We start from the raw sequence: 22,463 nt of genomic DNA, 5'->3' as shown, positions 1-22,463 counted from the left end.
ATAACTATTGCCAAGTTTTTTTTTAATTCTTGCCTTTACGAAGTTCGGAGCTAGTTTCGCATTAAAACCCTGTACGAAATTACTTTGTTGAAAATTACGCCTGTAAACTTCTTGACCTACCACAAACGAAACATCACGACAGCGCATATTATAGATATTCTCGTTTCGAGTACGTTGTTGTTGCATGCAATCCTTTGCCCTGTCGCGTATAAGATCAAATGAATCTTCACGATTAAATCGAATAGCGCGATCTTCTAAGAAGTTTAAATTACGTAGCAGTTTGTACGTGGATGCATTGGTCACCATATTTTGGCCAAAGGCGATTCGATAAGGGCTAATGCCGATAACCGAATGCACGTCTGAACGCAGAGCGCAACAGATAGAGCTTAGATGAGCGTCCCAATCTTTTTGGTCAGGTGCAATATATGACTTTATTGCTGCTATCACCGATCGGTTGACTCGCTCCGAAGCATTTGCTTGTGGGGAATAAACGGCCGTATATGTATGGTTAACACCATACTTTTGTAATAATACGTTGAACAACTGAGACTTGAACTGTACACCGTTGTCAGAGACTATAGTTTCAGGAACTCCGAAGCAATGAAACAAGTCCTGCTCTAAATAGTCTGTGATGGCGTCGGCAGTCAAATTTTTTACGGGTTTCAAAAAGGGAAATTTCGACATATGGTCTAAAACAACAAAGACTCCTATATTCCCGGTGCGACTTCGCGGATATGGACCTAGAAAGTCAATATAAAGTTCTTGGAGCACGCGTTGCGTTGAGCCCGATTTTCCTAAGGGTGGACGTAGTGTGTAATTTGGGTGCTTGTTGCACTTACAACTCTCGCAATTATTAACGAATTTTTTTACATCTACTACCATTTTCGGCCGATAAAGATAGCGGCGCAGCTTATCTAGCATCTTGTTTATGCCTGGGTGAGAAGCTAGTGGAGGCTCGTGGGCCTTCTTAAGGACTTCTGGAACCAGCGATTGGGGAACCCAAAGTTTCCAACACAAATCATCGGCTACTTTCTCACCCGACGCGTGATCGGCTCTCCGATATATATAATCGTCAACTACCTTTACATCTGGTGATCTAGATTGATTGGCTAATATTTTGGCTTTGAGTTTTTAGATAGTCAGATGTCTTAAAATGAACCGAGTCGAGATCCACTAAACAATCGGCTGAAATTGCAGACACATCTGTGTACACTCGTGATAAAGCATCTGGTACAATGTTTTGACTGCCTTTTCTATGGACTATTTTAAAATCAAAACCCTGAAGTTTTAAAGCCCACCTTGTTAACCGAGAACTCAAGTCAGTTTGAGACATGAGCCATTTTAGAGAAGCATGATCTGTGACTACAGAAAATTGTCCTTCAACATAAGCTCTAAATTTTTTTAACGCTAAAATAGCTGCCAGACATTCTTTTTCCGTTACGGAATAATTCCTTTGACAACGGTTAAGTTTACGAGACATAAAAGCCACCGGTACCTCTTCATTATTGTCTGTTACCTGGACTAACACAGCACCAACACCTGTATGGCTGGCATCGCAGTGTATAGAGAATGGTCTGTCAAAATTTGGACTATGCAAAACTGGAGCCGTACTAAGCTGCTCCTTGAGTTCTTCGAACGCTTTTTGAGCTGATTCACCCCATACAAATTTTTGTCTATGTTTCAACGTGTCTGTTATAGGGGATGCAATGGTGGCATAGTTCTGAATAAATTTATTGTACCATCCCGTCATACCTAAAAACCGCCTAACTTGTTTGACTGACCTCGGGACTGGGAATTCTGTAATAGATACAATTTTATCTGGGTCTGTGCTAACTGTGCCATTGCCAATCACATGACCTAAATATTTGACCTCTTTGAGACAGAAATTACTTTTCTCAATATTGATGGTCAAACCTGCTGTTTTTATGTGACTTGCCAACTCTTTTAGGACATTTAGATGCCGTTCGAAAGTATCTGAAACTACCAACAAGTCATCTAAATAGATAAAAACTTCACGACGCAGATTAGTTTGTATTATTCTATCCATCAACTTCGACATTGTCTGTGGAGCATTACAAAGCCCAAAAGGCATAACCGTGTATTGATACAACGGCCTACCAGGTACGCTAAATGCGGTTTTATCGCGTGACTTCGGCTCTAGTGGAATTTGCCAGAAAGCATCTTTTAAATCTAAGCTGGTTATGAATTCAGCTTTTGGTAGCCTACTAAGAATACCCTCAATGAACGGCATAGGATATGCATCCTTAACGGTAACCGCATTAACACGCCTGCTATCTAAACACAAACGAACCTTTCCTGGTTTGCGAACTAACACAACTGGAGAAGACCAAGCGCTTTGTGACTCCTCTATCACGCCTAATTTAAGCATTCTGTCCAGCTCTTCATACATTAACTTTTCTACTGCTGGTGAAACTGGATAATGACGTTGCTTAATTGGAGCGGCTCCGGCGACATTAATCTCATGCGAAAGAAGAGTTGTTCGTCCCAAGCCCAGTTTAGCAAAAGAAGGGAACATGTTAACGTGTTGCAGCAGCAATTGATGCTGCGTGACTGTAAGTGGTTTTAGGTTGCGATCCTCTAAAGAAGACAAATTATTAACTGTGGGCACCACCTCCAGCGGAAGAAGATTAAATTGGGTCCAAAAATCTATCCCTAAATATAAATCTTGAGACTATATAAAATGTCAACATTCTAGTTTCATTTTTAAATTTGATTTCTGTAGTGATTTTGCCTATTATATTCTGCGCCTTGCCAACTGCAGTACGTACAGATGAATTCAGAGGCTTAAATACAATATTTGAATTAAGAACATGATTACAAAATTCACCAGCAATACAGCTTATGGAAGCTCCTGTGTCCATTAGGCCAGTAATACTCTTTCCTAATAAACTAACATTTGCATATGGCCTAATATCTTGAGCGTTTGCTATCACAGCTAACATTAGCTGCTTCTGCTCTATCTTATGACGTTTGTTTGCTGAGATGCGACGTAGTTGAGAGCGAGATTTGGAGCTTATTTGTGTGTGTATTGTTTCGGAATGGGCATCATAAAGTTGTGAGGTCGTAATTGGGTCGTTGGTATAGTCAACGGATTGAAAATCTATGTGTTGGTTGATGTCGACTTCATTTGTTTGCGTGCACTGGTCGACGGTGCACGGGCTGACAAGTTTTTTGAATGCTTGTTGCATTTCATGCACGAAGGCTTATACGTGTCGGGTTTGCCACAACCATAACAAAATACTCGACGTTCCGCTGTACAATCTTGGTACCTGTGCCCTGTCGCATTACAGTTCCAGCACAGTAAATTTACTGCTGATACTTCTGGACTGTCTACGTCCTCATCCGAAGACTCGCGCTCTATTGCCATTCCATTTACTGAGCGACGTGGCATAGGTATAGGATGCGGCCTATTAACTAATGGCTTGCCAATCGTTTGCAAGAAAATTTCGCGCGTGCGCACTAAATGGCGTAGCTGAGCAACTCTTTCAATTCTCTCATAAAGAAGTTCATGCTGAATTTCAGGGAGCAAATTATTACGGAGAATTTGGATTAGAGATAACTCACGCAAGGGACTCGAAAGTTTGTCCGCAAGTGATACGATGGCCTCATGGAACTCATCGAAGGGTTCGCCTATCTTTTGCTTACGCCTATCGATAGCAGCTCGGATATGAAGGTCAGTTCTATCATCATTAAATTGCTCTCTAAGTGCAAAACAATGTTCTTGCCAGCGAATCCCAGGCACACTTTTGTGATAGCGCCAAACCAATCACTCGCACTACCATCAAAGAGGTTGCTAACGTATCTAGACAACAGCTCAAAATTGCCTTCTAGAGTCTGATGCGTAAGAGCTTCAGTTCGATAAATGAAATCTTCTACTGACAAGGCCGTTTTGCCATTGAAACGTACCTTCCAATTTGAAATAATTTGGCTGATGCGATCTGGTCGCAAATCCGTTCCTAATGACGTGAATCTATTGTTTGAATGGGTTCCAGATATAGTTGAGGCTGGTTGAAACTCTTGTTGGCCGAGATTGCTGGTATTATCTTGCACTGGCAGTATGGGACTGCGACTTGTATGCGGCTCTGCGGATGATGAAAGCAGTTTCTGGAAGCCACTCTCTATCACCTGCGACAACGTCTCACTTTGCCTCAAAGAAATCTGAGCTATCAACTCGGTTTGCCGAAGTGAAGCGGCAGAAATGGCGTCAGCTATCATTGTAGCCAAGTCTGGAGTAAGTGTGGGCGCCACTGAAGGAACCAAGACTGGTGACGAGATATCACCTTCAGACATATTGGAGGTTGCTGTCTTTCTTGCCTGAGATCTAGTTTTGGTTGCTGCATTCGACCCTGATGGCTTATCCATTGAAGATTCTGTGCTGACGGCAACACTCTGTAAACGCAACGACTGTTTACAAACTGGACAAACTGTCTTATTAGCTATCTTAGTGTTAAAACACGATTGATAAAAGGTATGGCCACAACTTGTTTTAAATAGCTGGCTTTCGTTAATAATAGATTCTGTACAAATAAAACAGTTTATGATAGGCTCGTCAGGCCGGGATAAATTTTCGCTACTACGCGTTAAAGGCATTTTCTAATCGATATAATTGGCAACTATATTACAAGGAAATGGAAAGTAAGTCAAAAAAAAAAACTTAACTGACTATTAACTAGTAGGAATAATAAAGAATTAAATAATTCAGTTAAACTAACTAAAAAAAAAAAAAAAAAAATAAAAGGAACACAATAAATCAACTAATTGATAATTCCCTATATAAAAGCAAAAAAAAAAAAACAAGTAAGAAAGCTCTAGTCGAGACTGCTCGACTACGAGATCCCCTGAACCCTTGGAGCAATAGATATTTCAATAATTTTTCGCGTCTTTCAGCTTACAGAAGAAACACGCACACACACACACACACACAGGCACGTACGCACACACAGGCACACATACACACACACGCATACAGACACACATACACACACACACGCATACACACACAAACGCATACACACACACACATACACAAACACATACACAAACACATACACAAACACATACACACACAAGCACCCACGCATAAACACGCATGGGCTGTAGTGTGCGCTTACTATGAGAACTTAATTGCTTAATAACTTTTTTTATGGACGTACGATCTTCATGAAACTTTTAGATTATGATTATAACATGAATATGCATGTAATTGCCAAAGCACAAGTCTCTAGTATTTGAAATACGCTTTTTACAAAAGTGAGGGTGAGGGGGTGAATTTAGAGGTGGGGAGTTAATTTTGACAAAAACCGAAATTGTATAAATTGCATATAAGCATACATACAGGTGTAGAAGATATAATTTTATAACTGGTTTTTGATAAGGTTTTTTATCGATAAAAAAAAGATCGGGATGAGTTATCGATTTTTAATGATAAACTTGATATGCGCGCTGTAATTACGGACATTTTCTAGCTCTTATATCTTCTGAAATCGACGCGTTCATACATACGGACAGGCGGACAGACGGACGGACGGACAGACGGACAGACGGACAGACAGACGGACAGGGCCAAATCAACTCAGCTCGTCGCCCTGATCAAGAATGTATATACTTTGTGGGGTCTGCCACGCCTCCTTCTCCCTGTTACATACATTTCCACAAAACCATTATACCCTGATTTCCCATTGAAAATGGGTTCAGGGTATAAAAACTGAAGAAAGCAAACAAAATTAAATCCGCAAAACAGTAACTGCAAAAAAATAAAATAATAAGTAAACCAAATTCAAAAGAATATTTCAATTACATATGATTTTGGGGTCCCATGCGAACACATCCAATAGATAAATTTAGACGGGTACAAAGGTGCTAAGAAAGTAGGAAATTTTAGTAAAGAGTACAAAACGAAACAGAAGCAAAAATGACATAAACCATATTCATGACTAAAATTATAGTCATTAAGGCGGCGATACCACAAATTCGTTGCGCGGAGGATAATAGATCGTGTCCATTGATATCCACATCCAGCTACAAGAATATGTAATATTAGGTACGCACGTTCCTTTTAATAAACTGGAATGCATTATTGCTTTTGCATGCACTTTGCTAAAGTGGACCGAGACACATCGAAGAGATAAAACAAATCAGCTGATAATGACTTGCATCGATTGTTGTCGGGGCTGCCGGACTAATCGGGCCCCACGTTGGGCGCCAAAATAAATATATGCTTTTAAAATTAATGCTGTAACGAGTTACATTATCAAGCGCAGATGGTAGAATAGGAGGATTAGAGCAGTGCACGCGCTGGATCCGGCCAATGGGTCATCGGGAGAAGGGAAGGGGTAAGAAGAGGGGAACTGCGACTCCTAGCGCTGCCAAGATATATTTATTAATAAAAATCGCGTGCAAACGATTATCTTCGGCCACTTGCTTAGAAGAGAGAAAAAAAGAGAGAGAGATCGCTGGCTACCTGCCTATATTGTCAGCGACCCCATTCCCAGCTAGGAGAGCTAAAGACCTATAGAAACGCGCCGCATGGCCCCAAAATAATTAAACTTTATTAAACTTCATTAGATTTAATATAAACAAAATAATTATACATATGTAAATAGTGGTTTTGGGCATAGAGAATACGAGATTATAAACAGACGAAAAAGAAAGCTTTCGGGGAGCTTTTTCTCTCCGCCTTAAACCAGCTGATCGAAATGAGGAAGGTAGAAGTGGATAGAGATTAAAATTTATGCATTATGTTCTTTCTTTTTAATGCAGCGGGTGTTAAAAAAAACGCTGACTGATACGAAAAAATAAATATGGAATTTGTTAAATTTATAATGCAGCTCCACTTACTGTGCTGTCCCGCGATGAAAGCGCTTCCATTTCGGTTGGGCGGCAAGCTGTGCTAACAAAAAAATGGTGGTTGTGCGCAGATGCAAAGATTTAGTTGTGCGCCGATGCAAAGATTTAGTTGTGCGCCGATGCAAAGATTTGGTTGTGCGCCGATGTAAAGATTTAGTTGTGCTCCGATGCAAAGATTTGGTTGTGCGCCGATGTAAAGATTTAGTTGTGCGCCGCAATTGCACTTTGGCAAAAAAAAAAAATTAACATTTTTTGCTGGGTGCCAAACCTGCAAAGAGGTTTGTGCGAAATGATTTTAGGCCTATATTCTGACTTATGGAAATGCCACTACTTTCTCCTTACCGAATTCATTAGTTTGGCACTTGCACAAAAGAAATAGTACTTTCACTTTAAAATTTTTCTTTAATTTTCAAATTAACTTTACACTATTTCACAGTGTGATTTTTGCACAACCTTTTCAGTCGGTGGTTGAGATTGGAAAAGAAAGAGGAAAATATGGCCGATCCCATGAAGCGACAAGTCATCGCTTGGTAAAAGTTTTTTATGGCCTGGCTGAGAATGACAATTTCTCCTGTTATTACTGGAGATTCGGGATTGCCACATCCGTGATCTCGTTCAACTATGCTAAGCCACTATGCTCAGCGCACTGCCTACTTTTAGGCTGTTTCTTTTTTCCCGAATTGAAGATTGAAACGGAACTGTTTATTGCTTAAAATCCTAGTTATTATATACCTAACAGAGACTCTTAAAACTACTTCCAGTCACTGGAAGGGTGCATTTTCTCATACAAACAAGTGCAAAGATGTTTACTCAAGTATCCCTTTTTTAGATCGCTGGGCCCAGGCTCATGTTACATTTACATATTGGTCGCTGCATTGGTCGTTGTAACTAAGGGGTGACATATTTATTACATTGTGTCGGATAACGCGCAGGTTTTCGAGTATTGTCTCTATTTTTATACCCTGAACCCATTGAAAATGGGAAATCAGGGTATAATGGTTTTGTTGAAATGTATGTAACAGGCAGAAGGAGGCATGGCAGACCCCACAAAGTATATATATTCTTGATCAGGGCGACGAGCTGAGTTGATTTGGCCCTGTCCGTCTGTCTGTCTGTCCGTCTGTCCGTCTGTCCGTATGTTTGAACGCGTCGATTTCCGAAGATATAAGAGCTAGAGACTTGAATTTTTTTTTAAATGACCGTATATACAGCGCGGACGTCGAGTTTGCTTTTAAAATTCGATAAATCATCCCGTTATGTTTTTATCGAGTAAAAACATTCAAGTTCAAATCAGATGCCACTATAGCTAATTGTGAATGATTTTTCTTTTTTCTAAAATTCTCAAATATTCAATATAATATGTAGATCATATGCTGAAAGTTTCATTAAATTCCATTCAGTCAAAAATTAATAAAAAATAATCAAATATTTGGCCAATTAACAAAAGCACGTGCAGCAGCTACAACAAAAACATTCGTTGAATTACATCAGCTGTTAGTTTTGTTTAGTTTTGGTAGATGGCGCAGCAACAGTGAATCTATTTGAGTTTTGCCAGCGCCACTAGCAGGAGTGAGGTGGCCTAGTGTGTTAGATGCATGACGCTCGATCGAAAGGTCGCGGTTCGAGTCCCGATCGGTGCAACTGGTGTTAAATTTTTTTAATTGTTTCAAAATATTTTTATATTTTCATAAATGAGTTTTCTATTTAATTTATATTTTTAAATACACCGAAATTGAAATTTTAACCATACTTTATGTGCGTTTTTAATAGTTTGGTTATTCTAGCAGATTCTTAGAATCACATCAGCAGTTAGTTTCGTTTAGTTTTGGTAGATGGCGCTGCAGCAGTGAATCTATTTGAGTTTTGCAAGCGCTGCTAGCAGGAGTGGGGTGGCCTAGTGTGTTAGCTGCTTGACGCTCGATCGAGAAGTCGCGGTTCGAATCCCGATCGATGCAACTGTTGTTAACTTTTTTAATTGTTTCAAAATATTTTTATATTTTATTAAATGAGTTTGGTATTTTATTTATATTTTTAAATACATCGAAATTGAAATTTCAGCCTTACTAAATGGGCATTTTTAATCGTTGGGTTCAGGGTAGTATCTAGTCGAGCACTCTCGACTAGAGTTTTCTTACTTGTTATTATTATGTATGTTCATGTTTGAACATTCTGCCAGGGGCCCAAAAATGTTGTGGCTGTAAAAATGTTTATTTTTTGTTCGATGACTCGCAGATCATCCAGTATTGACATGTTTTCAACATTCTGTCAGAGGGGCCAAAAATATATTTGTTTTTTAATTTTTTTAATTTTAATATTAGTTTGATAACGCGCAGGTTATCGAATATATATATTTTTTATGTTTCAAATTATATGGGACCAGGAAACGTTATAGCTTTTAATCGCCTCTTTACATTACATTTTCTTATTGTATATATGATTAATATTAATGCAATAAAAATACTTATTAACATAGAAGCATGACCTGATATGTGATGAAAATGAAGCCCTTTTAATTCTATATGCCTCTCCTTCATTTGCTGTATTGCTATTTGTAAATGCTCAATTTCTTTAGTATGGTTTATTCTTGATAGTTCTAATGGGTTCCAAACTATTTTTGGAACGTCAACAATCATTCCTACGTATAAGGGTGCGATTTTCTCGTGTCTTTCAGTGTGAATATCATTATTATGAGCTATTATGGTCTTATCTCCTGATCGAGCGGTGCAATCTGATTTCATTTTTAACACACCCTGTTCTGGTAATTCTATTAGTTCTTGCTGTGCTTCCTTGCATCGTACGCTTAGCTTTTCATTAATAGGTACTTTAAATAACCACATACTTTTACCTTCCAATTCAACCCAGTATGTTTTTGAATTAACTAATGTTTGATAAATACAGTTCGCCGGTCGGTTTGGCTTAAATGGTGATATTTCGCAGCTGTTATCGTTGGCATTATCCCAGGGCCAGTTACTTTCACATATGAGCTTGTTTGGTTTCCATTTTTTGCATTTGATTAATGCGGCTTCAGCCATTAAGTGGTAAGAATCGATTTCAAAGTTATACACTAAACACTCTGTTCTTTGGTGTACCATTATCATTTGGTCGTCATTGTAGGCTGGTATTGGGATAACCTTATATAAATGAGATGGATATCTGCTGAATAGCGGAGTCTTAGCGTTAACTATTATTTTGTTGTCTATAAAGGTTCCTTTCGTTGTAAGTAATTGATATATTTCTTTTAGCTCCGTACCTGTCCTTTTCCCTGGTAGGACTAAATTCTCGGACAAACTTTCTTTTATCTTGGCTATTTCTTCCCCAAATTGGTAAGGCTTCAATATCACCGGGCTCAATCTGCTATGATTTATATCAATTAGCATATTTATTACCCCTGTTTGAATCTTGTCACATTCTTCGATTAAGGAATTTAATTGATTTGTTATCATAAAGAAATTAATTGCTTCCTTATAGCAATTCTGTCATATTGTCTATACGTATATTCATGTCATTGAAATGAATAATGATTTCCTCCGTGGTTCTTTTGAGTATATTTGATGTGGAATCTATTATTGATGTCTGTTTCTCACTCCATTTTTATACCCTGAACCCATTGAAAATGGGAAATCAGGGTATAATGGTTTTGTTGAAATGTATGTAACAGGCAGAAGGAGGCGTGGCAGACCCCACAAAGTATATATATTCTTGATCAGGGTGACGAGCTGAGTTGATTTGGCCCTGTCCGTCTGTCTGTCTGTCCGTCTGTCCGTCTGTCCGTCTGTCCGTATGTTTGAACGCGTCGATTTCCGAAGATATAAGAGCTAGAGACTTCAAATTTTTTGTAAAATGTTCGTAATTACAGCGCGGATATCGAGTTTATCATTAAAATTCGATAACTCATCCCGATCTTTTTTTATCGATAAAAAACCTTATCGAAAACCAGTTATAAAATTATATCTTCTACACCTTTATTGCTAGAGTCTCCAAATTTTTTATATATGCTTATATGCAATTTATACAATTTCGGTTTTTGTTAAAATTTACCCCCCACCTCTAAATTCACCCCCTCACCCTCACTTTTGTAAATTTCGTATTTCAAATACTAGAGACTTGTGCTTTGGCAATTACATGCATATTCATGTTATAATCATAATCTGAAAGTTTCATGAAGATCGTACGTCCACAAAAGAAGTTATCAAACAATTAAGTTCTCAAAGTAAGCGCACACTGCAGCCCGTGCGTGTTTATGCGTGGGTGCTTGTGTGTGTATGTGTTTGTGTATGTGTGTGTGTTTCTTGTGTAAGCTGAAAGACGCGAAAAATTATTGAAATAGCTAGCACTCCAAGGGTTCAGGGGATCTCGTAGTCGAGCAGTCTCGACTAGAGCTTTCTTACTTGTTTTATGTTATGTTGGTTGTCTAATAAACTGACCATGTTTTCTTCCATTTGTTCTCGATCGTCTGCATCCATTATCCCAAATAGCAGGTGGTATAATGAGCCCATGAATTCGAAAGGTGCACGTTTGGCTCTTGGTTTATTTTGTAGTATAAATAGTTTGTTATTATCTTCTAATTCTGCTATTCGTCTTTTTGTGTTATTTAGTATTATATTACATTGGTCCTCGAAACTCTGTAGTTTCGTACACACTGCTCTCATTTTCCCTTCTAATTCACTCCCTTTCTTTAACATGTCAAAATATGAATCTAGGTTATAGTAAATAATTAGATCCCATGATGAGGTTACTATTTCTACTTCACCCATTGATTGCAGAGTTGTTACCTAATTTTGAAATTGTTATCTTGTCGCTTTTCGTTACTTCTGAACTTGATACCTGACAGAAAAGAGCTAAAATTAGCTGATAATAGACGAAAATACTGAGAAAGAATTGAGTTTCGCGACGCACGCACACAAAAGCACATACACGTAGCAAGGATGTAAATGTGTGTGTGCATGCTCGACGCGAAAATGTATTCCTTCTGTGCAGAACAGGCTGTGCAAATTGTAAAGCCCAAAATTTGCCGTTGGTCTGCCTTGTGAAGTGAGCACATGCATACATACATTTGTGTATGTGTATGCTTGTATGGGATGGCAAGCTAATTGTCTCCGGATTTAGTAGTTTGTAAATTTTGTATGATTTGAATCGTAGGGTGACTATCAAATGGGCCATTATGACTTAATTAGAAATTTTTGACAATAATGAGTAAAGCTTGAGTATAATATGACATGTGTATTTCATATATTGCAAAGCATTTAATAAAGTTAGTAGTGTTTTACGATAATTTTTTCGGTTAAAAATGTGTATAAAATAATTTTAATTATATATAATTATTTACGGATATAAACACATTTATAAACATGATTAGCAATAATAATATATAAATGTACTTATGTACATATGTATGTATGTTCATACATAGTACATCTGTTTAAAGTGGTTATGACAGTCCGTAAGACCGACCAAATGCAAATGCTGGACTTTAAAATTGCTACAAACAGCAAGAGTAACGCACGCAGGTCACAAATGCTCATACATGTAGCAAGGGACTACAAGCGTGTGTACTTGCCCGTCGCGAAATTATATTCTTTATGCGTATCAACGCTTTCATACCCTTCCCACGAATAACCATCGAAACGCTTACATTTTGTTTGCATGAGCGTGACAAATGCTTTTATGATTTCGGTATACCCTCCACTCAAGAGGAAAGAGCTGGGATCGTCGCGAACAATATTCAATTTTTGTGCGCTGCTGCTATTCGAGACCATAGAGAGAGACCATAAAGAGAGGGAGAGAGTGAGTAAGGGAAAAAGAGCGCATATCCGTGCTTCATTTAGTAATGCGTGCATTTCGTGGCAGCAGTCGCAGCACACTGATTTTGTCTTGCCTTATTTTCACTGCCTGAGCCTCAGAAGACCGAGCCGACCAAATACGAAGTTGTCCGGTCTGTTCAGCGCATTTTTTCGGTGTTGAAAAAGTTTGTTCTACATGTCTAGTCTATGTGTTCTCTGGTCACTTGATACCTGACAGAAAAGAGCTAAAGTTAGCATTGCCATTAGTACTTTTAGTCTTGATCCTCCTTTCCCTCTGCTAGATTGTCTTGTGCTTCTTAGGTCTGAGTCTTCATTTTTTAATTCACAAAGCTGACATACTTTATTGATGGGTCGTGTAACTAACCCTTCTTGAGATTTAATTTTTACGACTCTAACTTTATTGTCTTGGCCTTTGTGAACTTCTTTTATTATCCCGAGTGGCCATTTAGCAGGGTGACAATTTTCATCCTTTTTTAATACTATTTGCCCTTCTTCTAAATTGGGCATCTCTTTCTTCCATTTATTTCTTTGCTGAAGGGTATATAAATAGTCATTTTTCCACTTATTCCAAAAATCTCTCCTCATTTTTTGGATCAGTTTCCATTTATCTATGTTTCCTATTTTATACCCTGAACCCATTTTCAATGGGAAAACAGGGTATAATGGTTTTGTTGAAATGTATGTAACAGGGAGAAGGAGGCGTGGCAGACCCCACAAAGTATATATATTCTTGATCAGGGTGACGAACTGAGTTGACTTGGCCCTGTCCGTCTGTCTGTCCGTCTGTCCGTATGTATGAACGCGTCGATTTCAGAAGATATAAGAGCTAGAGACTTCAAATTTTTTTTTTAAATGTCCGTAATTACAGCGCGCATATCAAGTTTATCATTAAAAATCGATAACTCATCCCGATCTTTTTTTATCGATAAAAAACCTTATCGAAAGCCAGTTATAAAATTATATCTTCTACACCTTTATTGCTAGAGTCTCCAAATTTTTAATGTATGCTTACATGCAATTTATACAATTTCGGTTTTTGTTAAAATTAACCCCCCACCTCTAAATTTACCCCCTCACCCTCACTTTTGTAAAAAGCGTATTTCAAATACTAGAGACTTGTGCTTTAGCAATTACATGCATATTCATGTTATAATCATAATCTGAAAGTTTCATGAAGATCGTACGTCCATAAAAAAAGTTATTAAGCAATTAAGTTCTCATAGTAAGCGCACACTGCAGCCCATGCGTGTTTATGCGTGGGTGCTTGTGTGTGTATGTGTTTGTGTATGTGTGTGTGTATGTGTGTGTATGTATGCGTTTGTGTGTGTATGCGTGTGTGTGTGTGTATGTGTGTCTGTATGCGTGTGTGTGTATGTATGCCTGTGTGTGCGTACGTGCCTGTGTGTGTGTGTGTGTGCGTGTTTCTTGTGTAAGCTGAAAGACGCGAAAAATTATTGAAATAGCTATTACTCCAAGGGTTCAGGGGATCTCGTAGTCGAGCAGTCTCGACTAGAGCTTTCTTACTTGTTATTAAGTAAAAACATTCAAGTTCAAGTCAGATGCCACTACAGCTAATTGTGAATGATTTTTCATTTTTTTAAATTTCTCAAATATTCAATATAATATGTAGATCATATGCTGAAAGTTTCATCAAATTCCGTTCAGTCAAAAATTAATTAAAAACAAGTAAGAAAGCTCTAGTCGAGACTGCTCGACTACGAGATCCCCTGAACCCTTGGAGCAATAGATATTTCAATAATTTTTCGCGTCTTTCAGCTTACAGAAGAAACACGCACACACACACACACAGGCACGTACGCACACACAGGCACACATACACACACACGCATACAGACACACATACACACACACACGCATACACACACAAACGCATACACACACACACATACACACACACATACACAAACACATACACAAACACATACACACACAAGCACCCACGCAAAACACGCATGGGCTGTAGTGTGCGCTTACTATGAGAACTTAATTGCTTAATAACTTTTTTTATGGACGTACGATCTTCATGAAACTTTCAGATTATGATTATAACATGAATATGCATGTAATTGCTAAAGCACAAGTCTCTAGTATTTGAAATACGCTTTTTACAAAAGTGAGGGTGAGGGGGTAAATTTAGAGGTGGGGGGTTAATTTTAACAAAAACCGAAATTGTATAAATTGCATATAAGCATACATTAAAAATTTGGAGACTCTAGCAATAAAGGTGTAGAAGATATAATTTTATAACTGGTTTTCGATAAGGTTTTTTATCGATAAAAAATATCGGGATGAGTTATCGATTTTTAATGATAAACTTGATATGCGCGCTGTAATTACGGACATTTAAAAAAAAATTTGAAGTATCTAGCTCTTATATCTTCTGAAATCGACGCGTTCATACATACGGACAGACGGACAGACGGCCAGACAGACGGACAGGGCCAAATCAACTCAGCTCGTCGCCCTGATCAAGAATGTATATACTTTGTGGGGTCTGCCACGCCTCCTTCTGCCTGTTTCATACATTTCAACAAAACCATTATACCCTGATTTCCCATTGAAAATGGGTTCAGGGTATAAAAATCACCAAATTTTTGGCCAATTAACAAACGCACGTGCAGCAGCTACAACAACATCGTATACGTGTGTGTTCTGGAACATTCTTTGAATCACATCAGCTGTTAGATTGGTTTAGTTTTGGTAGATGGCGCTGCAGCAGTGAATCTATTTTAGTTTTGCCAGCGCCACTTGTAGAAGTCAGGTGGCGTAGTGTGTTAGCGGCATGACGCTCGATTGAGAAGACACGGTTCGAATCCCGATCGGTGCAACTGATGTTAATTTTTTTATTTGTTTCAAAATATTTTTATATTTTCATAAATGAGTTTTATTTAATTTATATTATTAAATACACCGAAATTGATATTTTAGCCATACCAAATGGGCATTGTTGAGTATCTATTAGACCTTGGTACAAAACCAAGACTAGGTAGTTGTATTTGTGTTTAATTGTAAGCCTCTAGTACAGAACCAGTGACTACGGGCGTCGCAACAAGTACATGAACCAGTTGGACAACGGAGATGAGTATCAAATAGTGAAAGACGAGACTCGTTGCTCTATTTTCAAGTGCTATTTTCTTACTAATTTATTTTATGAACGTAATGGCCTTATATACTATTTTTAGGTGGTAGGTATCAATACAAGACAGTGATTATGGAATTTTACTTATTTAATAAACCTAAAAAGGCTATCTTATAACAGATAACCCAATACTTATACCTAGCGATAATGATGGGTTATTTGCTAATTGTTCTGGTACTGCAGATAACCATTCTACCTACTATCTTAATTTGTTTAGGATGAGTTATGTAGATTGTTGATTGTAGATTGAACACAAAACTCAGACATACTCCCGGCCGTTAAACGATGGTTTAACTATCAGATACGTTGATCCGGAAGGCATCTTGTCCAATTGCTGGGGCCGATATACCGTCTTGTGTCCTGGGTGTTGTTGGTCCTGCTTGATTAATCCTTCTGCTGAAATATAGTGCAAGCAAGATCAATGACGCTGCTAGTGCAACATACGACATGATGACGGAATGATTTATCGGTGAGATCCATTGTGGAAGTTGAATTTCAGATGCTGGTATCAAGTGCATATTTTTAAGGTTAGTTGCCTCGAGTAGCTCACTTGACTTATTTCTCGATGGATTTTGATGAGGTAGTTGTGTGGTTAAATTGCCAAATCGCATGTAAGATGAATACATGGTGCTGGTTGATGTGCTATGACCCGTTATGATCATATCTGCGTTGCGGATGTTACATCCTGACTTCATGATGAGGAGTCCAGCATCTCGTAGTCCAATGCTTGAGGTGCCATCAGGACAAACAGCGGAGAGATCCATTGGGGTCCGTGTCGCAAATATCCATTGATTTTTAAAAAACATATTGGCCCAACTGAGCGAGTGGTTTGTTGTTGAAGTTTTGCAATTATCTGACGTTTTATTGTTGAACATGAGGAATTCACAGCAATGTTCCATTCTGAACAATGATTGTTTGTGATAACATATGTGTTCACTAGTTTGAAGGGGATGACAATGTCTGAATTCTTCATGTGTAAGGCTAAGAAATTCATCGCGATGATCATTAACGGCAATTAGTGGCACGCTTATTGATATTTTTGTGATTCCTCGGGAGGATACCACTGGAATAGGTATCAAGTTGTACAATTCCAGTATCTGTGTGGATATAAGTGGCAATGTTATTTTGAACACAGCGTGCCTGTTTACAATGGCTCCTTCGGCTTGCATCATTTTATATAACTGGAGTACATTTCCATTTGTACTAGGAACTTGTTGTCCTATTTTTAAATGATCCTTCATTTGTTCTAATTGATCTCGCAGTTGGCTTGGCGATAGTAACAGTGGACTAATTGTGTTGTGTCGAGCATCCATCAGTACTTTTATAATTTCTGTTTGCATTCGTTGAAGGTTTGCTGCCGTTAATGTTAGTTGCGTTGTCAGAGATATCTACCAATGAAAGAGATTATGTTGGGCTTTCTCTGTAATCATGGCGTTAAGTTGGTCTTCCATGTTATTTAGACGTCTTTCCATTGTGGCTTCGTCACGTTTTAATACGTTGAATGTGGAATCCACAAAGGAGGTTTGATTTTTTAAGACTGATACCAAATAGTCTTCGTTTTGTTTCACCTTCAAAATCGTTTCGGACATTTCCTTTGCATATGTTGAATCCAACACCCCGAATAAACTGCTCGCTATGTTTCCAATTATATCCAGTGGCGCTCTTTTAGGTCTTGCTTGTTGTAGAAGCTCATTTTCAGCTAATAATTCGGTCTCCACATGCTTGAAATGCTGATACACGCTCTGGCATGGAACTGTGATACTTAGGTCGGCACATAATTTCTTTATGCTGTTGGTCCCTTTAGAGAATGTTTTCATTTCATTCCAATATGGTTCCAGATCGTAATAAGCAATGATGGTCCAATCTGCAACTGCCAATCGAGCTGATCCGATTCGTTCGTAGTAGATACCAGGCTTAGATTCAAAATATGTAATGTTGATAGATTGCGTCAATATGAGTGGTAGAAACAATATGATGGTAAGCAGCATTGTTGTAAGGGAGGGCGTCCAGGGTGTTCTGAGCCGTTTCGCCTTTTGGTTAGCCGAGGGATCATTTTGTGATATGTCTTCGAGTGGATGTTTGTGTTGTGGCTCATCGATGGCTAGTAGTGGCGCCAATTTGTGTATAGGTCGTTTGAAGGTGCCATGTGCTGTCTTCACATCGACCACTCGTATATGGTTGTCGGGGCCGGTGTATACTCTTTGTATTCTTCCCATAGGCTATTGTCGACATGGTACATTGTCCTCTTTGATGAGTACCAACATTCCTTCTGATACGTTTGCCGTTGATCTCGTCCATTTTGTACGTTGCTGAAGTTCGTGGAGGTATTCCTGTGACCATCGAGTCCAGAACGTATGCTTCAGATGTTGAATTAACTCTAATCTTTGTCCAAGCGACCTTCCGTCTTCCCTTTCTACGTCATGGGCTTGTGCTGTTAGCGGTTCTCCAATCAGAAAGTGTCCAGGTGTTAGTGCAGCAAGATCATTTGGATCGGTTGACATAGCAGTTATTGGCCGAGAGTTAAGTATTGCCTCTATCTCAATGACAACGGTTTCAAGTTCACCATACGTTAATGAGGCGGTCGATACATTTTTCAATAGTAAGTGTTTTGCTGACTTAACTGCTGCTTCCCAGAGCCCGCCAAAGTGTGGTGCTCGAGGAGGAATGAAATGGAATTTTTCATTTGTTTTGTGGCATTCAGCTAATATCCTGTCTTTTGCCTTGTCGCTGTAGATTGCGTCTTCTAGCTCTTTTAGTTTGTTGTTGGCGCCCACAAAGTTTGTAGCATTGTCGCAGTGTAGTGTTTGGCAATTTCCACGCCGTCCCATAAATCGTTTTAAGGCCGCAATGAATTTGTCAGTGGTTAAATCACTTACTGTTTCCATATGGATGGCCTTAGTCGCAAAACAACAGAATATCGCGATGTAAGCCTTGTCTGGGCGCTTTCCTCGCACTTTATGATGAATCCAGAATGGGCCACAGTAATCGACCCCAGCATTTTTAAATGGTCTTGCTGGGCTGACGCGTAGTTCCGGTAGATTGCCCATTAATTGTTGAAACATCTTTGGTTTTGCTCGAGTACATCGGACGCAGTTTTGAGTAATGTTCCGTGCTAATGTTTTGCCTTTAAGTATCCAGTAATTTTGCCTTGACCTTGCAAGTAGTGCTTGTGGTCCACAGTGCATGTTGTCTATGTGGAGTTCTCGTAACAGTGATTTGACAATTGGGTCATTGTATGGTAACAATATAGGATGTTTTTCATCAAATGATAGAGCTGATTTTTCGATCCTACCGCCCACTCGTATGATGTTATCCTTGTCTAGAAACGGTGTCATAGATTTGAGGTTGCTTTTGCTGTCTACTACGCCATGCTTTGTGAGGTTCGTCAACTCCTCAGGGAAGTCTACCTGTTGAATCTTACGTAATATAACAATCCTGGCACGTTCCAACTCCTCATGTGTGAGTGTATTACCATTTTTGTTTGGGTGTCGTAGCCGCATTATATATGCTATAATGCGTTGTAGTCTTCGGAAGGAATTATTGTGATTGATGGAATAGATTACATCACATGTAGTTGCTACCGAGCATGTGGCGACTGTCGAAGTTGATCTGTTAACTCTTCCAGCTATTATCCAGCCTAGTTTGGAGTTTTGCATCATAGGTAATTTTGGGCTCCTTTTGATTTGCTCCGGTAGTATGAGCTCGAAATAATGTTCGGCTCCGAGTAGTAAGTCAATCTTTCCAGGTTTCGCAAAGGTTGGGTCCGCCAATGGTATGTTGCTTGGTACCCAAGATATGTTGTCTATTTTGTGGTTTGGTTGATCCGCCACAATATGTGGTAATACGAACGCCTCTACCCGTGTCGTGTAACTTCCATTTTGAGATTTTATGAGGACATTGACCCTGGATTTCATTGAACTTGGGTTTCCTCCAATGCCTTCGATTCGCATGGTTGAGTTTTTGACTGCAAGTGATAATGTTTTTACAGCTCTTTCAGAGATCATGTTTATCTGAGAGCCTGAATCCAGGAGTGCTCTGAAACTTCCATATTGGCCGTTGTTTCCATGCACTTCGACTCGAGCAGTGGCGAGTAGCACATAATTATTTATTGTACTATGTGCTGCGGCAGTTATTTTGACGTCATCTTTGTTCTCCAGATGTAGCAACGTATTATGTTTTTTGTTGCACTTCATGCAATTGCGTAGGAAACATGATTTTGCCATATGATTGGGCCGCAGACAGTTTAGGCACAGTTTTTGGTTTAGTGCCCATTTTAGTCGTGCGTCTCCAGATTTTGACGCGAACTTGTCACATCGATAAATTTTATGTTCTGCTGAATCACAGAATTGACAGCCTTTATTCTTTTCTGTTGAGGCAGACGCGCATATCCTTTGCTTTTCTTTAGGGACGTATTGTTTCCCTCCTATCGCTTCCAGTGCCAAGAATCTTTGTTCTAAGAAGGCTAAGAATTCCTTGATGGGTTGTAGCTTTCTTGTGTCTTTAATGGATTGCTCATACAGTACATGAGTAGTCCTGTCCAATTTTCTTGCCAGTAGCACTAGCAAAAGTGGATCCCAATTGTTGACTTCTATGCCGCCGTTTCTCAACGTAGCTAACGTTTCTTGAATAATATCGTGGAAACCTTTTATTGATGATGCATCGTTTGTCACTGATGGTTGATCCAAAAGTTTGTGTAGAGTCGTTGTAGTCAGGACTCGCTTGTTGTCAAAACGCTCCTTCAGCATTGTCCAGGCAGTTTCATAGTTGGACTCTGTTAGATCCAAGTGTCTAACCAGTCTTTCAGCATCTCCAGAGAGGTTTGATTTTAAGTACCACATTTTTTGTACTGTTGGCAATGTTGACTCATGAATCATTTTTGTGAATAGATCATGAAATTGTTGCCATTTTAAATAGCATCCGTCGAATTGTGGTATGGATACCTTTGGTAGCTGTACTTGCGTTTGGGCGGCTGCAGCATTAATTGATGGCTTCACATCAATAGGCGTGGATTGAATTTGGAATATGGCTGCTTCTGCATTCAAATAATTTTCCATGTTGTATCCAAGAGCTATTGGATCTTCGAACAGTCTGAAGATCTCGAAGTGAATATGGTTTATTTTTTCCCAATATTCTGTTACAAGGGGCCTGAATCGGGCCTGTGACTCTTGTGTTATCTGACCAATCAGTCTTTGTAGCGCTGCTAGTAACGCGGTTTGATGCCTTTGGAGAGGTATCAAGTCCGAGCGTGCTGTATCTGGAGGGCTTAGCTCGTTCAGTTTTGTGGAAAATTCCTCCTGATATTTAATTACGATGTCCTTGATCTTTGAGAAGTAACCTTCCCTTACATAAGGATTCTCCACAGGATTTTCCGCCATTAGATTCCTTATTTTCTCATTTCCTTGATCGAAGGCACTCCAAAGCTGATTTAACTGAGCAGCCTTATTATGGAAGTATGTTGCATTTGACCTCCGTTCCTGAGGATCCTTTTTATAGTTCCTAATTAGAGCTTGGATCTCCTCACCAAGCGTGGTTTGGTTATTAATTAAACTCTCCATTTTTAATTGATTTGTTTTATTTTTTATAAATTCGTTTCTTTTTTTTCTTAATTCTTGTTGTCTGATGTTTGATTAATCAGAATGATGCAGTAGTGCTGATGCCTATGCTGACTTGTCGCCAAGATGACAATCCTGGTGAGTCTGGTTGATTAAGTTGAGGCCGATTCAGCGCTTAGTTTGACCACTTGTTGATCAATTCGAAGATATAGGATTCGCCAAAGGAATCCACTGTATTTTGTTTGGTTATGAAGATGTTGGTCGTTAAGTTGACCACGTCTACCGGTTGATTTAGAAATAGGGTTCGCCAAATGAACGCTATGATTTCTAAAAATTCGTCTTCCATCACGTCGGGGTCACCAAAATGTTGAGTATCTATTAGACCTTGGTACAAAACCAAGACTAGGTAGTTGTATTTGTGTTTAATTGTAAGCCTCTAGTACAGAACCAGTGACTACGGGCGTCGCAACAAGTACATGAACCAGTTGGACAACGGAGATGAGTATCAAATAGTGAAAGACGAGACTCGTTGCTCTATTTTCAAGTGCTATTTTCTTACTAATTTATTTTATGAACGCAATGGCCTTATATACTATTTTTAGGTGGTAGGTATCAATACAAGACAGTGATTATGGAATTTTACTTATTTAATAAACCTAAATAAATATATAAAAGGTTTTATTACGGTCAGAAAAGGCTATCTTATAACAGATAACCCAATACTTATACCTAGCGATAATGATGGGTTATTTGCTAATTGTTCTGGTACTGCAGATAACCATTCTACCTACTATCTTAATTTGTTTAGGATGAGTTATGTAGATTGTTGATTGTAGATTGAACACAAAACTCAGACAGGCATTTTTATTAGTTGGGTTCAGGGTAGTATCTAGTCGAGCACTCTCGACTAGAGTTTTCTTACTTGTTTCTTCTCCTGTTGACTCCTCTTCACTTACTGTGGGTCTACCTATTAAAAAATGGCCTGGAGTTAGTACTTCGATATTATCGATATCATCCCCTGTAGTATATAGAGGTCTGGAGTTTAAGACTGCTTCAATCTGACATAATAGTGTTGTCATTTCT

The 22,463-nt window shown here is 38.9% G+C and overlaps 1 protein-coding gene and 1 pseudogene across 1 annotated transcript; both read right to left on the bottom strand.

The window, feature by feature from the left end:
• Positions 1 to 3,121: 3,121 nt before the first annotated feature.
• On the bottom strand, positions 3,122 to 4,670 carry LOC149268259 (uncharacterized; annotated as a pseudogene).
• A 10,971-nt stretch (positions 4,671 to 15,641) lies between these two features.
• Positions 15,642 to 21,926, bottom strand: LOC149268258 (uncharacterized). The gene has a single exon (XM_089474393.1). The coding sequence runs from the start codon at positions 21,381 to 21,383 to the stop codon at positions 18,048 to 18,050; it is 3,336 nt and encodes a 1,111-aa protein (XP_089330519.1). The 5' UTR covers positions 21,384 to 21,926; the 3' UTR covers positions 15,642 to 18,047.
• Positions 21,927 to 22,463: the final 537 nt, after the last annotated feature.

This window comes from Drosophila arizonae, chromosome X (genome assembly GCF_054131065.1).
Source record: "Drosophila arizonae isolate 15081-1271.41 chromosome X, UAZ_ARI_1.0, whole genome shotgun sequence".
NCBI lineage: Eukaryota > Metazoa > Arthropoda > Insecta > Diptera > Drosophilidae > Drosophila > Drosophila arizonae.
Note: the sequence above shows the minus strand (reverse complement) of the source record. Positions and strands in the feature narration are given on the sequence as shown.

Coding starts and splice junctions, on each gene's coding strand:
- LOC149268258 (XM_089474393.1), bottom strand. CDS start 21,383: ATGGAGAGTTTAATTAATAACCAAACCACGCTTGGTGAGGAGATCCAA.